Consider the following 21,650-nt stretch of genomic DNA (forward strand, 5'->3'; position numbering starts at 1 on the left):
AATCTCATCCTCAATGTTTGATGTATCTTTATATCCAAACATAAGTACTGCCCCTAAAGTACACTGTGACACCAGAATCAGATATCATTATATAATTAGCAATTAGAATACTAATAATAGTATAGTAATAATACAGATATTTTTTGTGTGCAAGACATCTTATAGATAAAACAATAGGTAGCATATTGTTTTTAAATGTGTGCATGTTTTTTTCTGACAAAACGCTTAAGCGTGTGTGGCAGATTTCAAAACGCTTAAGCATTTTTTTCGACTCAGAGGAAAATAGAGCCGAACATATTGATAAAAGTAACCCTGTCCTTGAGAAATTTACACCGTAATCAAAAAGTCACACCAGGTTAAGCCTACATGAAACACATCCCTTATTTTAAGTGTCTAAAATCTCCTATGGGAAAATGAATGGTGTAAAAACCATTGGAACTATTTTCCTGTTTGACCGCTAGGTTTTATGGGTATTATGACTTATACTGTGGTACAGGAAACATCCCTCCATTTTACTATGATGTCTTACATGGTCCTGAACCTCTCTATTTGTAAAATGTCTACTGATGTTGCCCTAAAAATAAATACTTTACCCAATAGTATAATGATATTTCCCATTGACTGATCATGTTTTTTCAGATCCCCTAACAATACAGTTTGCAGGTCCATCTGAACTCTGATATTATGACATAACAACCATTCATGGGTCGGACTCCAAAAGCAAACCACCGATGGACAGTACCAGAAAATATGTTATTTGATTATGTTTCCTTGAGTCAGAGTCTGCACAAGGCTGACTGTTCAATGCCCCATATACTGAGCATCCTATTTGTATCAAGTATTTTATATAATAGCTTAAATTGAAATTAATGGATTGTTGTGTCAATTGTTGTTTTACAGGGCCTTCGGAAAGTATTCAGACCCCTTGACTTTTTCCACATTTTGTTACGTTACGGCCTTAATCTAAAATTGATTTTTTTTTTATCCTCATCAATCTACACACACTACCCCATAATGACAAAGAGAAAGACAAACAGTTTAGAAATTCCTTATTACATAAGCATTCAGACCCTTTGCTATAAAATTGAGCTCAGGTGCATACTGTTTCCATTGATCAACATTAAGATGTTTCTACAACTTGATTGGAGTCCACCTGTGGTAAATTAAAATGATTGGACATGATTTGGAATGGCACACACCTGTCTATATAAAGTCCCACAATTGACAGTGCATGTCAGAGTAAAAACCAAGCCATGAGGTCGAAGGAATTGCCCGTAGAGCTCCAAGACAGGATTGTGTCGAGGCACAGATCTGAGCAAGGGTGCCAAAAAAATGGTGCAGCATTGAAGGTCCCCAAGAACACAGTGGCCTCCATCATTCTTAAATGGAAAAAGTTTGGAACCACCAAGACTCTTCCTAGAGCTGGCCCCCCAGCCAAATGGAGCAATCGGGGGAGAAAGGCCTTGGTCAGGGAGGTGACCAAGAACCCAATGGTCACTTTGACTGAGCTCCAGAATTACTCTGTGGAGATGGGAGAACCTTCCAGAAGGACAACCATCTCTGCAGAACTCCACCAATCAGGCCTTTATGGTAGAGTGGCCAGACAGAAGCCACTCCTTAGTAAAAGGCACATGACAGCCCACTTGGAGTATGCCAAAAGGGACCTAAAGAACTCTCAGACCATGAGAAACAAGATTATCTGGTCTGATGAAACCTAGATTGAACTCTTTGGCCTGAATGCCAAGGGTCACGTCTGGAGGAAACCTGGCACCATCCCTACGGTGAAGCATGGTGGTGGCAGCATCATGCTTTGGGGATGTTTTTCAGCGGCATGGACTGGGAGACTAGTCAGAATTGAGGGAAAGATGAACGGAGCAAAGTATAGAGAGATCCTTGATGGAAACCTGCTCCAGAGCGCTCAGGACCTCAGGCTGGGGTGAAGGTTCACCTTCCAACAGGGCAATGACCCTAAGCACACAGTCAAGACAACGCAGGAGTGGCTTTGGAACAAGTCTCTGAATGTCCTTAAGTGGCCCAGCCAGAGCCCGGACTTGAACCCAATCTAACATCTCTGGAGAGACCTGAAAATAGCTGTGCAGCATCGCTCCCCATCCAACCTGACAGAGTTTGAGAGGGTCTCCAGAGAAGAATGGGAGAAACTCCCCAAATACAAGTGTGCCAAGCTTGTAGCGTCATACCCAAGACTTGAGGCTGTAATCACTGCCAAAGGTACTTCAACAAAGTACTGAGTAAAGGGTCTGAATACTTATGTAAATTGAATCTTTTTTAAATTTAAAAATAATAAATTTGCAACCATTTCTAAAACCCTGTTTTTGCTTTGTCATTATGGGGTATTGTGTGTAGATTGATGCGGATGAAAAAATATTTAATACATTTTAGAATAAAGCTGTAACCTAACAAAATGTGGAAAAAGTCAATTGGTCTGAATACATACCGAAAGGAACTGTATATCACTTGATAGGAATTTAATAGGATCTCTATGGGTATCATCCTCTCGTGCCAGTATGTATGTGGGTCACCCCCAATGAGAGGGAGTAAGTGAGTGAACTGAAAGCAACCCCTTGTTTTTGTTGCCATCGTGCAGTTTGGGACTACACAGAATGTATGCCTCCGGAGCTGCTCAAGTCAAAAAAGTCCCATAAATTGACAGAAATATAATCCAGAACATGACCGGGACAAACTCTGGCCTTTCAAGGTAGGCTTTCTTAAATGGATGGTTCACTTATTACCTAGGCTTGTATCAACTCGGGTTTATTTGGTAAGCACAACATTATGTACATTTGTATTCTTATTAAACCATCCTTTAAAGACGGAATCCGCAGTAGGGAAACAGCGTCACTGGCCACCCCTCGGATGTTGTTTTTGTTTTGTTGACGAAGCAGAGCTGAGGAGCGTCGCACAATGCGCACATTTTTTTGTTGCTGCGTCGGGAATGATGTTCAAGGGAGAAAAAAAGTGCTCATTGTATACAATAACTTCTTTGTAATGTCACAAACGGACGTGGCAGTTTCACTATCTGTGATAGCATGCCTTGATAATAGTATCTGTTTGTTTCATTTTCATTCAATCACAGGATTGCAATAAAGACCGTGCCTGTTTTCGGTGGAGCTTAGAAGAGACCACATAAAACAAACCCCAATCCCAGATATAATACTCATTGATCCTAGTAAAGATTGATGCCTCTGGCAGCAGTTAGGGAGAGTGTGGTTTTCAATGTATCTAGCTCACCTGCTATGAGAGAGATCCAGACCCGCTGGGGGGCTGATGCTGCGGCTGCAGGCTGGCTCCACTCAGCGTGCTCCTGGGTCCTCCAGGAAGCAACGTCTGACATGCCTTCATTGGGGTGCAGCAAAACGGGAGGTTTGGGGGCCACCCGGGACCTTCAGCGACAACTCTGTGGATCACTGTGCCGCTCCAACCCCAGAATATAAACAAGTCGATGTTTACCAAACGATAGAAAGAGGGGCTTTGTGAGTGCTGTACCCCTGAGCATGCCAGAGGAACACAAAGCTAGCAAGGTGGGATCAGGTAACCACCTCAGGTTACTGCAATGTGATCGGCCCTCACATGGGGCTCCTGTTCCTGTTACACAGCAGGCAAGGTGGGAATTTCAATCTTCCTTGAGTTCCCTCTCCGATTGATCAACCACTAATGTGCCATTTACTCTATGTAGATAGAAATCCATCTGCCCTATAAATGCTGCTCACTTGTCATCTGATTGCCGTGCTTTGTATTACAGTATTTCACACACACCATTCATTGACGAGTTGTTTGTATTTGATGTTGAGGCAACTTAATACTCTCCATGTCTGACATCATGGACAAGGACAAGCAAACCTGTACCTGTAAAGCAGTGGTCGGCTCATAAGAATGGCTAGAACGGAGCAAATGGAATGGCATCAAACCATGTGTTTGATACCATTCCACGGATTCCGGTCCAGCCATTACCACAAGCCCGTCCTCTCCAATTAAGGTGACGCCAACCTCTGTGCTGTGAAGAGATGGAAAGCAATTTCAGACAAGAGAATGTTTGGATGTGCATAGTTTCCTCTCATCAGTTTATTCTAAAGAACCACCAGACAATAGGAGTATTAGATCAAGAGAGTTGTCTTGACAGGGTGTTTTGCGAATTTAAAACTGTGGCGTGATGCAATTTCCCCAACCTCTCAGTGTTGGGTAGTTGAAATAGCACTGGTTTTGAAACATAGGCTTTTATGGCTCTGCCAACTCTGAGTAAATCTTTTCACTTCAGAAGTGTGTTGACAATAATCCCTTATGCAACCATTGTAAGGGCAGTTCAGAAAGGTTAAGCAATGGTTGACGAGGAACAACATAAGTGTGTATATTTGACAAATACAGGTTACAGTAGATTGTTTACACTACATTTTCAGGCCTGTTCCTACACTATGAACCTGATAAGATTACTATAGTTTGTTTCTCTTGCTTTATTTGCAGTAAAAATGCTTCAACGGCCCTAAAGTCATGTGGTGTTGACATACTGTATCTATCAGCACTGCCACGGTTTGTGAACGCAGAGATGACTGATTGTAGGCCTGCTGTACTGTAGCAAACAAATCTTTCTCATTATCATACTTTCAAGTCCGACATCAGCTCCCTAAATGGTCTTCAAGGTTTGGAACCTTTTATTGCATCTGAGAACAGACAAACAGGATGGGTGGAGAAAAACGATGAAAAGATGGAAGGAAACAGGCCAAGATGATAACTGATAAGATTACACAATATCCCCTGCCGTGAGTACATAGCCAGGACCTGGGGTGTCCCTGAAATAGACAAAGCAGACTAAAGTTTATATAGTGGTGCTATTATGGGTGTAGTACTTTGGGATTATTTTTTATTGAGAATTTGTAGTTTTGTATGTACTGTAAAATCGGTATACAATTCAGTGACTGAGCTAACAATAAAAACAATTGTTTCAATCTAAAACAATAGCTTAAAATTAGGAAGTTTGTGACTATCAGCAACACACGTAGATTATGGTTGTGAATAACTGGAGATTGAGAAAAAGATCAATGTTCTCAACAACCTCACCAATGAGATGTCCACACATTTGGTGGTGAGTGAAGATAATTGGATTAGGCCACAAAAAGTAACAAGCCTTGCAGTCAAACCTCAAGCCCTCACACATTAACCACTTTCATAACCACTCAACAAGCAAAGCTAAAAACATACCATAGTTGACCTTCTCATTACTTGGAGAGCTTGTCGAAAAAGTTGTCAAGTAGTTGCAGACGGGAGGAAAAAAAAGTCAGCTTTGCTGAGAGAAGTTGCATAAGGTTTTTCACGGGTCTACACTTCACTCCTGAAGACTTAGTTGTCACATGCACAAGTACAGTGAAATGCTCAAGGTGTCTGACTGCATGCTATCCAGTCAGACAACCCTGCAGCTATTTCTGCTAATGATCTGGAATAAGAACACCAAGCACCTCAACAGTTGCAATGGCAAAAAGCAAAGGTTCTTGCTGGCGAATCATTAGTTGGCAAGTATAACATGACCATGCTATCAAGCTGGGTCAGCTGGATAGTTATTAGCTATCAGACAAGCAACTCCATGCTATGGCTATGTACTCTTCAGCACATTAAGATTCCTGGAACGAGTCATTCACTGGAATTAAATAGTCTCCTGTACTAAAACAGTTTGAATCACTACCATGATATGTAAAGACATGGATTTAATTGTTTAATGCAATGAAGGGGTTATGAGTGATGACAGACATCCAGCTACGCATTTCTGGGGGTGAGAAGATATCTGAATCAATCCATGATATGTCAGAAATCCTTTACTCAAGATCATCTTTTGTTCAGAGAAGGCAAAAATAAGGTATTTTTATTCATATTTTCTCAAAACAATGTGGAAAACAAATCTCCACATTGTCTTTTAAACATTATCTGACTAATACAGTAGTCAACACAACTCTGCAGTCTAATCTGCATTACCTGAGTGACAAACAATGCACCAAAAAAAATTCTAATAAGTGAAACAATTGACATAAAGGAAAACTCCACCCAAAAACAACATATTGGTATTTGTTTCATTAGTCCATTGTTGTCATAGCCCCAAAATGTTTTGCTTTTCAGCAATCACTTTTTCAAGACATATCTTTCAAAATACAGAAATCCTCCCCATATGAAGCAAAATGGAACTAGAATGATCAACTAGGGACAGAGACCATGAACAATGTTTTTTTTTGCCATAAAAGCCTGTATGCACTGAGACTGCTGAAACGTACACCCCTTCTACACAGAAATCTAATGTTTTTATTATAACAGTGTAAGGCATTAATACCCTGAGTTATACAAGCTACGAGGGTAATGACAGTTAATGCAATAGGGGGAAAGGACAACGATGACCAACTGTCATGTGGCTGTGCGTTTGTAAACCAATAATTCATTTGCTTGAATATTGTGCCACGAGGGCCACAATAAATCCTAATATAAATAGAAGCAGCATCTGACCGTTAGGTGACATCACAGTAGTGTCTCCAGTGCCTCTTCTATCCACGGCTGCAGGTGGAGACAACATAAAAGGGGCGGTTAGACACATGGGTGTGGCTAGAAATGAGGGTTGGTGACACCCACTCCTTGGCACTCGATGATGTAGGTGTCATTGCTGGCATTCTCGTCATCTGCCTTGGTCACTGTAAACTTGGCCTGGGAATAAGGGGGAAAAAATTATGTCAACTTTTTTATTTTATAAAACCATGCACTGAGTACTCATTTTCCCATCAATTGAGTCTTTGGAAATCAATTAAAATGTGTTTTGGACCCACCTGGGTGAGCTGTTCTGCCACATGGATTGCAGTCTTTGTGTGTAGGGTGACTGGGCCAGTGCGGATTCTGGAGATGCCGTTTGCCAAGGCCATGAAAAGGATGAGCTGCCAGAGAGTGAAAGAAGAAGAGTTCAGCAGCTGACTTCAAATGGAGTAAGTTCAAGTGGCTGCTGTGAGATGGACAGTGAGGCAAGGAGAGGTATGGTGTCAAGCACCCATTCTTAACTTGAATTTGGAAGTATACGTTAATTACAATGATTCTAGATTACTTACAGGAGGACACCCAAGCTTGCTTTGTGAAATACCCCTGTGTGTGCGTGGTTAATTGCTAACCTGGTCCTGCAGAAACTCGTCCACACAGCCGTTGTGCCTTATATTCCTGAGCAGCATCTCTGCAGCCTCAAAGCCCACTTTGTCTGGGTACACACCTGAGACATTGGGGGACCAGCGTTAGACAGCCAATCTGCTCAGCATGTGTTATATTTTTTCCCCCAATTATTTTATCTGGGCCCATATTTGTAGCGTCTAAGAGCAGAAGTGCTGATCTAGGATCAGGCCTCCCTAGAATAATCAAATCAGATTATGATCTAAAAAGCAAAACTGACTCCAAATCAACAGATATTTTAGTCTTAGAAGATTTGAGAATACTGGCCCAGAGGTTATCGGTGTGCGAGGGTGTGCCAGAGAGTCACAGGGGAGGTGCAAACCAGGTCATTGGATAGAGCTGGGTTGGATATTTAAATTATTCAGATACATACACTTCCTAACTCTGCCCCCAATAGAACAAACTTTTGTTCATGTAACGGTCACAACATAAAAAAACAACCTACAGATGCATAGGATAGCAATTTGAAAATGTTAGCCAACAACATTTTCCTTTTTCTCAATATTTCCCCATTCTCTGCTGTTGACCGCTTACCTTGTATGGCTGTTGAAGCACAACTTTACTCACCATCCAAGCTTATATACAGTTTCCCATCATAATATTGTCAAGCATGTCTTTCTTTGTAGAACGTTGCCCACTAGTGGTACATATTGGTCTGTACACATCACTCCAAAGACCAAACAAGCATAAGAACAATGGATTTCTCACCTTTCTTGCCAAGAGCTGACCCTGCAAATATACAGCCTGTGGAAGACTCTGCAATGATTCTGGGGAGAATAGAGACACCATATCAAAAATGTGGTAGAGGTGGATAGCATTTAAGATGAGACAACCCATGGCAGTTCTGTTGAAAGTAACCTTCTCTATTGTCTATCCACCAAACTAGGGACACAAAACATTATGCAAGCCATCAGTCTGTCATGACTTTCCCTCCTGGGTGAGGATCAAAGACAAGCACTCCCACCCTCTCCTCTCTCTCACCCACCATGAACATACTATTCTCCTCCTTAAATTGTATAATTTATTTACATATTAGGGTACCTGAGGATTGATTAGAAACATTGTTTCACTTGTTTGGACAATGTTTATTGGTAACATTTGGGATTAATGTGTATGCATTTTGAACGAGGGAAACCGGTGGATTACTGAATCAAGTGCGCCAACTAAACTGACTTTTTTTGTGATATAAAGGACTTTATCGAACAAAACAAACAGTTGTTATGTAGCTGGGACCCTTGGGATTGCAAATAGAGGATGATATTCAAAGGTAAGGGATCTATTTCCGACTTTCGTGACACCTCTGCTTGTTTGGAAAATGTTTGTAATGCTTTTGTACGCGGGGCGCTGTCCTCAGATAATCGCACGGTTTGCTTTCACTGTAAAGCCTTTTTGAAATCTGATAAAGTGCCTGGATTAACAAGAGGTTAAGCTTTTAAACGATGTTAGACACTTGTATTTTCATGAATGGTGAATTTTAAGAATTTTGAATTTCGCGCTCTGCAATTTCACCGGATGTTGGCTTAGCGTCCCACTGATCCGCAAAAAGGACAGTAAAACTAAATAACTATCTCTGAAAGTGTACGCATTCACAGGGTCAGGTTTACATCTAAATGTTGTACAACAGATGATTAAATATAAAACAATTTGTGAGAAGATTAAATGTGATTTTAACCTTCTAAATTAGATAATTTTTATATAAAAACCTTTTGCCTAGTCAGTAACCACGCCCTTCAGTAGACCAGAAAACGTGGAGCGGTGGCAACACATTGAAATGGTTGCAATTTAAATATACACCAGTACATTGCCGCGTAGCTACTGGCGGTTTAACTTCTTGACGCTACCCATCCCTGTAGCGGGATAATTGTCATCAACAACCGCTGAATTGCATAGCGCCACATTCAAATAATATTACTAAAAATATTTATATTCATGAAATCACAAGTGCAATATTGCAAAACACAGTTTAGCCTTTTGTTAATCCACCTGTCGTCTCAGATTTAGAAAATATGCTTTACAAGCGAAAGCAATCCAAGCGTTTGTGTAAGTTTATCGATTGCTCGACAAAACATTATATACACTTAGCATCAAGTAGCTTGGTCACGAAAATCAGAAAAGCAATAAAATTGATAGTTTACCTTTGATGATCTTCTGATGTTTTCACTCACGAGACTCCCAGTTACACAATAAATGTTCCTTTTGTTCCATAAAGATTATTTTTATATCCAAAATACCTGTTTGTTTGGCGCGTTATGTTCAGAAATCCACAGGAAAGAGCGGTCACGACAACGCAGACAAATTCCAAATAGTATCCGTAATGTCCACAGAAACATGTCAAACATTTTTTATAGTCAATCCTCAGGTTGTTTTTAAAAGATATCATCGATAATATATCAACTGCAACTGTCTTTATCAGTAGGAGAGGGAGAGGCAATGGCTGCCCAAACTCTGTTGCGCGAGCAAAACTCATGCGAACACCTGACGCGATGTAATCTTTCTCGCTCATTTTTCAAAATAAAAGCCTGAAACTGTCTAAAGACTGTTGACACCTTGAGGAAGCGATAGGAAAGGAATCTGGTTGATATCCCTTTAAATGGAGCTTAGGCATGCTATGGAACATGGAGCTTTCAAAATAGAAGCCACTTCCGGGTTTGATTTTCCTCAGGTTGCCCCTGCAATATCAGTTCTGTTATACTCACAGACAATATTTTGTGTTTTCTATCTGTCAATTATATGCATATTCTAGCATTATGGGCCTGAGAAATAGGGTGTTTACATTGGGAACGTTATTTTCCCAAACATAAAGAATAGTGCCCCCTAGCTTCAAGAGGTTAACCTACTAGCCCAGTATACGTGCAGCGCGAGCTGAATACGTGACAAATGGTCTAAAACTACAAGACCAACTACAAGACCCTCCAATCTAACTAACACTTCCAAAACAAAGAAAGACGACAACAAATACAAAGGACACTGTGACCTCTGGTGGACAAACCAGAGACTTCTGTCGAATGACTCCCAATAGATGGACCAGACGATTTCAACAGAGACAACAAAGACATACAAGCGTAAATATATATACACATTGCAATTATTTTCGAATGATCGGTCGTTCATGTGCAAAGTATTCATATTCCCATGAGCATAGCTTCACACGTATGTATAATAAATTAACATGCCCCTCCCTTTTCATTGTGTACCAAGCTGTCATATCAGGTTAGTCCACTAGGGACTTTATTGCATTATGCTAGTAATCAACATATAATCTATTGTGTGTGTGTTTATGTAATTCTGTGTGATTATTTAGTTACACAAATTGTCTTAATTATTTACTATCACTGAAACATTTAGACTAGGGTTCATGCAGATTTGAAGTCAATGACATTTAGAAAGACTGATATGAGGTAATAATACTAATAATTAATGAATGGATGACTAATTTTACAATATATTCTGATATTCTTTAGTTAATTCGGGAAACGGTAACTCATGAAACAAACTTTGTGGTGCCCCAAGATTGCTAATGAGTTAATTGTTACATGATTAATTTAATCACGTAAATAATTAAACAGTTAACTGATTTGATAAAATAACCATCACGATAGTCACGTCACTACCTATGAAGCATGTTCAGATGACACCCAATGTCCTCCACTAGTGCAACTGTTTTGACAAAGATCTTCACAGAAAACATTACCATTGATTGTGATTGATCCAGGTTTACTGAGGTCATACAGGTATAGACAACTTTTTACAGTTTTATCTGGTGTCCCTCTAATTCTCCCATCGCTCTCCCCTCCCGGAGGACCATCTGGACTGATGACTCCTGGGTGTCCCTAGTTCACCTGGTTGTGCCTCTGATCCAGTTTCTGTGGCGATGGAAAACGTGACCTGTTCCCCAGAGGTGCTACTTTGTCCCGGACCTGCTGTTTAGACCCTCCCTCTCCCTACCCCATCTGCTGTCTCGACCTCAAAGCCAACAGACATTTACTCCTGAGGTACTGACCTGTTGCACCCTCTACAACCACTGCTTATTATTTGACCCTGCTGGTCATCTATGAACGTTTAAACTTCTTGAAGAACGATCTGGCCTTAATGGCCATGAACTCTTATAACCTCCACCCGGCACAGCCAAAAGAAGACCCCTCAGAGCCTGGTTCCTCTCTAGGTTCCTGCCTTTCTAAGAAGTTTTTCCTAGCTACAATGTTTCTACATCTGCATTGCTTGCGGTTTGGAGTTGAGGCTGGGTTTCTGTATAAGCACATTGTGACATCTGCCAATGTAAAAAGGGCTTTATAAATACATTTGAGTGATAATGCAATGGTTAATGTCATGTAAATACGCTCACATGATGCCGTTGCCGCTTCCACAGGCCATGTCCTTCTCCTGCAGTGTTTGAATGTTGATGTAAAGGTCCTTTATCTCTCGCCTGATAACTCTTGTTGCAGTCGTGGCCATGTCCTTGGCAAGCTGGAGGAAAAGGAGTATTTGAGCTCACTCAAATCTGATCTCAGAAACTACTTCATTTTATCATGTGCATTTAAGTCCAGAGGGGTAGCAGACGGACAGGAAACTGCTCCATCACATGCATTTCACCTGTCCAGAAAGGTCTAATTCGTTGTTTGTAAGTACACAAGTGGAATAAGGACAAAACCGCAAAATTTCAATTTTACTTTGTCACATGCGCCGTATACAACAAGTGTAGACTTCACCGTGAAAAGATTATACAAGGAGTACCGGTACTGAGTAAATGTGCTGGGGTACAAGGTAGTTGAGGTAATATGTACATGTAGGTAGGGCTAAAAGTAATCACTACAGTACAACATTAAAGACATGCTCCGGTATTTTACCTCCCTATTTGGGCTGGATGTGTCAATGTGTAGCTCAAACATTAAGATTTTTTATTTAACCCTTATTTTCCCAAGTACGTTGACGGAGAACACATTCTCATTTACAGCAACAACCTCGGAAATAGTTACAGGGGAGAGGGGTGAATGAGCCAATTGTAAGCATAATGTCTTACCTCAATTAGCCACGAAATCACTAGTTTGAAAGAAACGTTTTCTTGAAGCTGCGCCATTTTCCCTAAATTTCCACCCCATGTGGGCCAGCCCCGTAGGAATTTGAGTTCTACCCAAAGAGCTTCAGCCCCTCTCATTTGAGTGACAGCTACCAAAAGGCCTGCCCAGCGTTAACCAATAAGGTTGCAGGGCAGGGCCAACAGCTCAGTGGACATAGCAGAGAGAGAGCCGGAGAGCAAAAACGTTGTGCACATGACATAGTACACAGAATCTCTTTCATACACAGCCACAGATTGTGTTTTTTTTGTTCGTTTCTTTGCGTTGTTTGGAACTTGTATTCTTAACTTATTTTGTACATAATGTTGCTGCAACCGTCTCTTATGACTGAAAAAACTTCTGGACATCAAAACTGCGATTACTCACCACGAACTGGCAGGATCCTTTTTTCCCCTTTAACGAGTCCGACGTGAATGACATACTGCTTTCCCCAGATCCCCGTCATTTCCATGAAGAGAAGGTGGAGAAAAACAGGCTGGAGGGCAAGCTGCATTCTGAGAATTCGTAGGCCAACGGATAAACCCCCACTGCCTTCCATTCAGCTAGCAAACGTGCAATCTTTGGAAAGTAAAATCGATGACTACACGGAAGATTAAACTACCAAATCTTATGCTTCACGGAGTTGTGGCTGAATGACAACATTATCAACATACAGCTGGCTGGTTATACGCTGTACTGGCAGGATAGAACAGCGGCGTCTGTTAAGACAAGGGGAGTCGGACTATGTATTTTTGTAAACAAGAGCTGGTGCACGATATCCAAGGAAATCTCAAGGTTTTGCTCGCCTGAGTATCTCTTGATAAACTGTAGACAACACTATCTACCAAGAGTTTATCTGTATTTTTCATAGCTGTCTACATACCACCACAGACTGATGCTGGCACTAAGACCGCAATCAATGAGCTGTATTCCATCATAAGCAAACAGGAAAACACTCCCCCAGAGGCAGCGCCACTCTTGGCTGGGGACTTTAATACAGGGAAACTTAAAATCACCCTCCATTTGGCAAATCTGACCATAATTCTATCCTCCTGAAACCTGCATACAAGCAAAAATTAAAGCAGGACGCACCAGTGACTAGATCACCACATCAGTCATTGGCTTCATCAATAAGAGCATCAATGACGTCGTCCCCACAGTGACCGTACGTACATACCCCAACCAGAAGCCATGGATTACAGGCAACATCCGCACTGAGCTAAAGGCTTGAGCTGCCGCTTTCAAGGAGCGGGATTCTAATCCGGAAGTTTATAAGAAATCCCGCTATGGCCTCCGACAAACCATAAAACAGGCAAAGCGCCAATACAGGACTAAGATCGAATCGTACTACACCGGCTCTGATGCTTGTCGGATGTGGCAGGGCTTGCAAACCATTACAGATGATAAAGGGAAGCACAGCCGAGAGCTGCCCAGTGACACAAGTCTACCAGATGAGCTAAACTACTTCTATGCGCGCTTCGAAGCAAATAACACTGAAAGATGCATGAGGGCACAAGCTGTTCCGGAAGACTGTGCGATTACGCTCTCTGCAGCCAATGTAAGTAGGACCTTTAAAACAGATTAACATTCACATGGCCGCAGGTCCAGACGGATAACCAGGACATGTACTGCGATCCTGCGCTGACCAACTGGCAAGTGTCTTCACTGACATTTTCAACTTCTCCCTGTCTGAGTCTGTAATACCAATATGTTTTAAGCAGACCACCATAGTTGCTGTGCCCAAGAACACTAAGGTAACCTGCCTAAATGCACTATGCACTATTGTAAAGTGGCTGCTCCACTGGATGTCATAAGGTGAATGCACCAATTTGTAAGTCGCTCTGGATAAGAGCGTCTGCTAAATGACTTAAATGTAAATGTAAATGTAAATGACGACCAACACAAAGCACTCACATCATTTGCATACTGCGCTGACAGATCCACAGATGATGCAATCTATTGCACTCCACACTGCCCTTTCCCACCTGGACAAAAGTAACACCTATGTAAGAATCCTATTCATTGACTACAGCTCAGTGTTCAACACCATAGTGCCCTCCCTCAAAGCTCATCAATAAGCTAAGAACCTGGGACTAAACACCTCCCTCTGCAACTGGATCAGGAACTTCCTGATGTGCCGGCCCCAGGTAGTAAGGGTAGGTATAACAACACATCCGCCACGCTGAACCTCAACACAGGGGCCCCTCAGGGGTGCGTGTTCAGTCCCCTCCTGTACTCCCTGTTCACTCATGACTGCATGGCCAGGCACGACTCCAATCGTTAAGTTCGCCGATGTCAGAGACCTGGCCATGTGGTGCCAGAACAACGTCCTCTCCCTCACCATGATCAAGACAAAAGGAGAGGATTGTGGATTACAGGGAAAAAAAGATTGAGCATGCCCCCATTCTCATCGAAGGGGCTGTAGTGGAAAAGGTTGAGAGCTTCAAGTTCCTTGGTGTCCACATCACCAATAAACTAACAAGGTCCAAGCACACCGAGACAGTCGTGAAGAGGGCACGACAAAACCTATTCCCCCTCAGGAGACTGAACAGATTTGGCATGGGTCCTCAAAAGGTTCTACAGCTGCACCATCAAGAGCATCCGGACTGGTTGCATCACTGCCTGCCTGGTATGGCAACTGCTCAGCCGCTGACTGCAAGGCACTAGAGGGTAGTGCGTACATCACTGGGGCCAAGCTTCCTGCCATCCAGGACCTATATACCAGGCAGTGTCAGAGGAAGGCCCTAAAAATTGTCAAAGACTCCAGCCACCCTAGTCATAGACTTTCTCTCTGCTACCGCGCGGCAAGCGGTACCGGAGCACCAAGTCTAGGCTTCCAAACAGCTTCTTCCCCTCCAAGCCATAAGACTCCTGAACAGCTAATCACATGCCTACCCAGACTTATTGCATTCCCCCCCCCCCTTACACCACTGCTACTCTCTGTTATTGAAGTGACTATGCATAGATAATAACTCAACCTACATATACATCTTACCTCAATTACCTCGACTATCCGGTGCCCCCCCGCACATCGACTCTGTACCGGTACCCCCTGTATAGTCTCGCTATTGTTATTTTACTGTTGCTCTTGACCGCAACATTTCCCAATCCCCTCCAACTCACAAGGCAGGCACGCTTGAACTCATCTTTACTAGAGGCTGTTCGCCTACTAATCTCACTACAACCCCCCTCCGGGTCTCTGATCACTACTTTGCTTCCTTTTCGGTCTCCCTTTCCGCAAACCCTAGCTACTCAGCCCCTACCCAGACGGTCATGCACCGTCGCAATTGTCGCTCTCCCACTACTCCCTCCTCTATCCTATCATCTCTCCCTTCTATTAAATCCTTCTTCGGGCCTCCCAGGTGGCACTGTGGTCTAAGGCACTGTATCTCAGTGCTAGCTGGGCCACCAGAGATTCTGGTGATTCTGGAGGTCCATGGGGAGACGCACAATTGGCCCAGCGTCGTCCGGGTTAGGCAGGGTTTGGCCGGCAGGGATAGCTTTGTCTCATCGCGCACTAGCGGCTCCTGTGGTGGGCCGGGTGCAGTGCACACTGACCAGGTCGCTAGGTGTACGGTGTTTCCTCCGACACATTGGTGCGGCTGGCTTCCGGGTCGGATGTGAATTGTGTCAAGAAGCTGTGTGGCTAGGTTGGGATGTGTTTCAGGAGGACGCATGGCTCTCGACCTTCACCTCTCCTGAGTCCGTACGGGAGTTGCAGCGATGAGACAAGACTGTAACTACTACCAATTGGTTCCCACGAAATTGGGGAGGGGAAAAAAAGGGGTAAAATTTTTTAAATTTTTTAAATCCTGTCTCCCGATTCTGCCTCGTCGACCCTACTCTCCCCTCCCTTTCCGCATCCTATGACTCGCACTGTCCCTTATCCTCCTGGCCGGCTCAGCCCTCCCACTACGTGGCTGAGTGACTCATTGCGAGCTCACAGAACAGGGTTGCGGGCAGCTGAGTGAAAATGGAGGAAAACTAAACTTCCGCAGGACCTATCATACTTTCACTCCCTCCTCTGAGGGAAAGGGTGATACCTTGTCAGTTGTACAATTGAATGCCTTCAACTGAAATGTGTCTTACGCATTTAACCCAAACCCTCGGAATCAGAGAGGCGCGGGGGGCTGCCTTAATCAACATCCACGTCTTCGGCGCCCTAGGAACAGCGGGTTAACTGTATTGCTCAGGGGCCGGACAGATTTTTACCTCCTCTTCTGTATCTGCCGCTAAAGCCACTTTCTATCACTATAAATTTCAAGCTTCTGCCTCTAACCCCAGTTAACTCTTTTCAACCTTCTCCTCGCTCCTTAATCCTCCACCCCCTCCCCGGACAACTTTGTCAGCCACTTTGAAAAGAAGGTTGACGACATCCGCTAGTCATTCACTCAGCCTATTGATTCAACTGGTCCACTCACACAGAACTTCCCTACGCTGTGACCTCTTTCTCTCCAGATGAAATCCTGCAACTAGGGAGGTCTGACTGCCCAACAACCTGCCCGCTTGAACCCCTCCCCTCCTCCAGAACAACTCTGGAGACCTTCTCCCTGTCCTCACTTCCCTCATCAATTAATCCCTGACCACTGGAAGGGTCCACTCTTGACTTCAAAACGTCCGGAGACGCTCCCCTCCTCAAAAACACAACACTTAAATCATCTTGACATCAAAAACTATATTTTTTTAATATCTTTCCAAAACACTTTGTCTGATCAACTCCGATAACCAGTCAGACTTCAAGACTGGTCACTCAACCAAGACTGCTCCTCTGTGTCACAGTGGCTCTCCACACTGCCAAAGCTTACTTTCTCTCTCCTCTGTTCTCATCCTCTAATCTAGCCACTGCCTTCGACACCGTGAACCATCAGATCCTTTTTTAAACACCTTTATTTAACTAGGCAAGTCAGTTAAGAACAAATTCTTATTTTCAATGACGGACTACGGTTAACTGCCTTGTTCAGGGGCAGAACAACAGAGTTTTACCTTGTCAGCTCGGGGATTTGATCTTGCAAACTTCCAGTCGAAGTTCGCATCCACTACAAGACCATGGGACTTGCATACAGAGCAGCACAAGGACCTGCCCTTCCCTACCTTCAGGCTATGCTCAAACCCTACACCCCAACTCCGTACAGCCACCTCTGGTCTCTTGGCCCAACCACCCCTAGAGGAGGGCAGCTTCCGCTCAGTCTGGTCCAAGCTCTTCTCCTGACACCCAAATGGTAGAAGAAGCTTCCCCCTGAAGCTAGGAAAGCAAGAGTCCCTGCACATCTTCCAAAAGCACCTGGAACCCTACTTCTTCAGGGAGTATCTTAAATAACCCCTCTCCTTTTTACGTGTGCCTTTTTTTTTAAAGTCTGTATTTCTGTCCTTGAGCTGTTTTTGTCTAATGATGTTCTGTATAATGTCATTCTGTATTATGTTTCATGTTTTGTGTGGACCCCAGGAAGAGTAGTTGCTGCTTTTCCAACAGCTAATGGGGATCCTAATAAATACCAAATACCTTGTTTTTAATAATACAATAACTTTCCTGAACCAGCACTTCACAAAAGTCTTGCCATAGATTTTCAAGCAGATTTAAGTCAAAACTGTAACTTGGCCACTCAGGAACATTCAGTCTTTTTGGTAAGCAACTCCAGTGTACATTTGGCTTTATGTTGTAGGTTATTGTCCCACTGAAAGATGCATTCCTTTCTGGTGTAAAGCAGACTGAAGCAGGTTCTCTTGGATTGTGCCTGTGCTTAGCTCAGGATTTCCCAAACTCGGTCCTCTGGACCCCAAAAGGTGCACGTTTTGGTTTTTACCCAAGCACTACACAGCTGAGTCAAACAATCAACTAATCATCAAGCTTTGATCACTTAAATCAGCTGTGCAGTGTTGGGGCAAAAACCAAAACGTGTACCCGTTTGGGTCCTGAGGACAGAGCGTGGGAAACATTGGCTTAGCTCAATCCTGTTTCTTTTCATCCTGAAAAACTGCCCAGTCTTTGCCGATGTCAAGCATTTTTCTTCCTCGGTTGTTTTCGCCCATCATAGCCATTGAACTCTGCAGCAGTTTTCAAATCCCTAATGGCTTCATGGTAAGTCCATATAACTTGTGATTTGTTAAGCCAGTTAGCCTAAAAAAAAACTGTAATTTGTAAAATGAGTGTAATTCTCTTTTCACTTTGACATTATGGAGTATTTTGTGTAGATCAATTACAAAAAAAATACAATTAAATATTCTTAAATCCCACTTTGTAACGCATGTGGAAAAAAAGTTCAAGCTGGTGTGGACTTTTTATAGGCACTGTATAACAGTATCTTAAATTAAAATGCATAGGCAACTCTAACCCAAAGCCATTGCTTGCTATGGTACCTTATAGGGTAAAACCCCAGCAACAAAGGACCTTCCATAGATCTTGGAGATGGTTCCTCGTTCGGTCATGTTGACAGGGCTCAGCTCGCTCACTGGGCTAACCTTAGCCACCACCTCACCTCCGCCTTTGGGGTAGTAGCCCCTATTCAAGACAAGAACATGCACGCATGGTTATATTTTGGGTACCAGGCAGTATTTTTTACACCAACACTAATCTAACAGGGAGGACGATACTAACCTCATTCTCAAGTCACAGTTGAAATGTACACCAAACTTCTCCACAATGGGCTTGAATACCTGGGGGAAAATGTCAAACTGACTTTAGGAGTACATATAACGGTAACACAAAGAAACTAACTTAAAAATAAGTAGATGGCAAATAAGAGGATGTTTAGTGACAGTCATAAACCAAGCAGTCCATCTTCGTGCCTGTCTATAGACAAGGTATTTAAGAATTTGTGAGAACTAAAATTCATGATTTCCCAGGAACACAACCCACATTACGGCAGGGTAGCCTAGTGGTTAGAGCGTTGGACTAGTAACCGAAAGGTTGCAAGATCGAATCCCCAAGCTGATGAGGTAAAAATCTGCCGTTCTGCCCCTGAACAAGGCAGTTAACCCACTGTTCCTAGGCAGTTATTGAAAATAAGAATTTGTTCTTATTAACTGGCTTGTCTAGTTAAATAAATAAAGGTAAAATACAGTTTAAAAATTACAACCACTGGTACCTCTCCCAACACAGGTTAAGGTTAGCCATACCTTGATGGTGTAGTCAATCTGCGGGGCCATATCCGCGTTGGTGCCCCCCTTCAGACAGAGCTCAGAGGGGCCATCAGCGTACAGGGCACAGGGTAGAGAGACCTGCAGCAGCAGCCCCACACTCCTGGAACAGAGCAAGATAGAAGTATGAGATAGATTGACTAGGTTTCCCCTTTACCTTCCCTGTTGTACAACTAAATGCATTCTACCAAAATAAACCCAAACCCTCTGAATCAGAGGTGCAGGGGGTTGCCTTAAAAATCGACATCATAGGTGCCCAGGGAGCAGTTGTTGGGGGTTAACTGCCTTGCTCAGAACGGCAGATTTTTCCACCTTGCCGGCTCAGGGGATTCAAACCAGTGATCTTTTGGTTACTGACCCAACGCCCTTAAACGCTAAGCTATCTGCCGCCCCAGGAGACTAACAGGGCTTCCATACTCCCAAATGTAAATATCCCCCATCGTTATACACAAAATTAATTTCCATTTAAAAATTGACACTGAAGTATATTGTATCGTCTGAGGCTAAATGTTTTTTTTCCCCTGCTATTTTGTGAAATTGTCTAACTCTACATAGTTTTGGGTAATGTTTATATGGGTATCATGTCAGATTGATAGTAAACAAGGTTTTTAACAAGTGCATTTGGATAGCCATCCACAGCTGTCTTTCTTTGGGGCGGCAGGTAGCCCAGTGTTTAGAGCATTGGGCCAGTAACAGAAAGGTTGCTAGATCGAATCCCCGAGCTGACAAGGTAAAAATCTGTCAATCCCGCCCCTGAACGAGGCTGTTAACCCACTGTTCCTAGCCCTTCATTGTAAATAAGAATTTATTCTTAACTGACTTGCCTAGTTAAATAAATTATTGTCTGAGATTAGGAACCAAAAACTGTGTGTCCCATACTCCCATTGAATGTGTGCCGTCAGGAATAACGGTGGTGCAGCCTAACATGATTTACCCTGCCGTTTGTGGGTCTGCGGTGTGATTCCCAGCTTTTATTTTCCCAGGGGTGAGTGTGACTTCTGTAGATCCCACTGAGCCTCCCTCAAGATTTCCACAACAAATGTCCCTCACCAACTCCAACCCTGACAGATGCTGTGGTCTAGTAGTGAAATGGGGAAGGGGGGGCAAGTGGTTAACAATGAAAGGAAAAAAACGTAGCTATTTCAATTGAATAATGACAATATGTAGGCTATGATATCATCTGCACTGAATGACACAAGACAATGAGGGAAAAGTTTTCTAGTTCAGTTGTTGATAGAAATAAGTCAACTGCCATGTGCTTGCACATTACCAACAAAGGATCACATGAAAAATATAGCTATGAGGGTGGGCATCTGCCATTAAATATGAAACAAAAGATAAGACAAGTTATAGACTATGGGCTGTAAAACAGCTAATTGTCAGATTAAAGTTGACGCTCTATCTGCTTGGAAAATAAAGGTCCTTTAAACCAACTTTGCTTTGTTTTCTGATTGACTAAACTTCTGTCTGGAGACGCCGGCGATTGCCCCAGGGCTATAGACTGCAACGCGAATGAAGCTTTCTTATAGTAGTAGGATGACATGTGGCTTTTGTTGTCGTCTAGCCAGCTACATACTCTACAAATTCATGACATGGATTTAGGAAATGAATACCTTAATCCTGGTGTACCTCTACCTGCGCGAATTTTGTTTATTCTGATGGAAGCGCCGTTGATGCAACTCAGTGCGGCAGATACTCTCAAAATTTGCCCACCCTGAAAGAGGACAAAACATAATATACATAGTAAAAACATATTCTAAGTTCAATGTCAAATCATATTGCTAAAATATGTAGTAGAAAGTGTATTTTAATCGTGTGAAATACTCACACCCTCCATTATACTTCCGTCCATTTCCACCATTGCTGCGGCCATTTTTGAAACAAGAAGAAAAATATTTATGTTTTTCAATGACTTCTCCACTATAAGAAATGTATGATGTCTGTCCCTAAAGATGTGAAAACACGCAAATATGGATGCTCTGCTCTGAAGTAGCTTTTTATAACGTTTGATGTAACAGACACTCCGCCGGCGTCTGGGGTAGCTACTCCAATTGTGAACTTCCCCCAACCGTCACTGCGCAGTGCGGTAGTTATCAATGAAAGCAATTTCTTATTACTTGGGAGAGAAAAAAGGAAAATCCCACAACGATACGAAAAAACGGGTTATATTTTAACTGCGATGTTCACGTGTTATTCACATTTTTCCATGAAATGTTGCTCAGCATTAAGGCTGCTACTCTTGATCGTGTTGACTGTTGGCACATGCGCAAT

General features: G+C 42.8%; 2 protein-coding genes across 3 annotated transcripts in view; both read right to left on the reverse strand.

The window, feature by feature from the left end:
- The window catches only part of LOC115109101 (dual specificity protein phosphatase CDC14AB-like), a 64,170-nt gene extending 58,565 nt beyond the window's left edge, over nucleotides 1-5,605 (reverse strand). For both annotated transcript variants that reach the window (XM_065009623.1, XM_029633697.2), the window contains exons 1-3: nucleotides 5,212-5,605; nucleotides 4,521-4,673; nucleotides 3,250-4,012 (exon numbers count right to left, since the gene is read on the reverse strand). In XM_065009623.1, the coding sequence (XP_064865695.1) occupies nucleotides 3,250-3,352 (103 nt within the window). In that variant the 5' untranslated portion in view covers nucleotides 3,353-4,012; nucleotides 4,521-4,673; nucleotides 5,212-5,605. The remainder of the gene's footprint in view (nucleotides 1-3,249; nucleotides 4,013-4,520; nucleotides 4,674-5,211) is intronic.
- Nucleotides 5,606-5,706: 101 nt separating this feature from the next.
- LOC115109102 (RNA 3'-terminal phosphate cyclase-like) lies at nucleotides 5,707-21,650 on the reverse strand. The gene is made up of 11 exons (XM_029633701.2): nucleotides 21,208-21,650; nucleotides 20,993-21,093; nucleotides 20,314-20,457; nucleotides 19,359-19,482; nucleotides 18,838-18,896; nucleotides 18,600-18,741; nucleotides 11,537-11,658; nucleotides 7,903-7,961; nucleotides 7,143-7,237; nucleotides 6,810-6,914; nucleotides 5,707-6,690 (listed from the first exon to the last, which is right to left on the reverse strand). Exons 1-11 carry the CDS (start codon nucleotides 21,250-21,252, stop codon nucleotides 6,592-6,594), a joined length of 1,095 nt encoding a protein of 364 aa, XP_029489561.1. The 5' UTR covers nucleotides 21,253-21,650; the 3' UTR covers nucleotides 5,707-6,591.

The sequence above is a fragment of the Oncorhynchus nerka genome, linkage group LG25 (assembly GCF_034236695.1).
Source record: "Oncorhynchus nerka isolate Pitt River linkage group LG25, Oner_Uvic_2.0, whole genome shotgun sequence".
NCBI lineage: Eukaryota > Metazoa > Chordata > Actinopteri > Salmoniformes > Salmonidae > Oncorhynchus > Oncorhynchus nerka.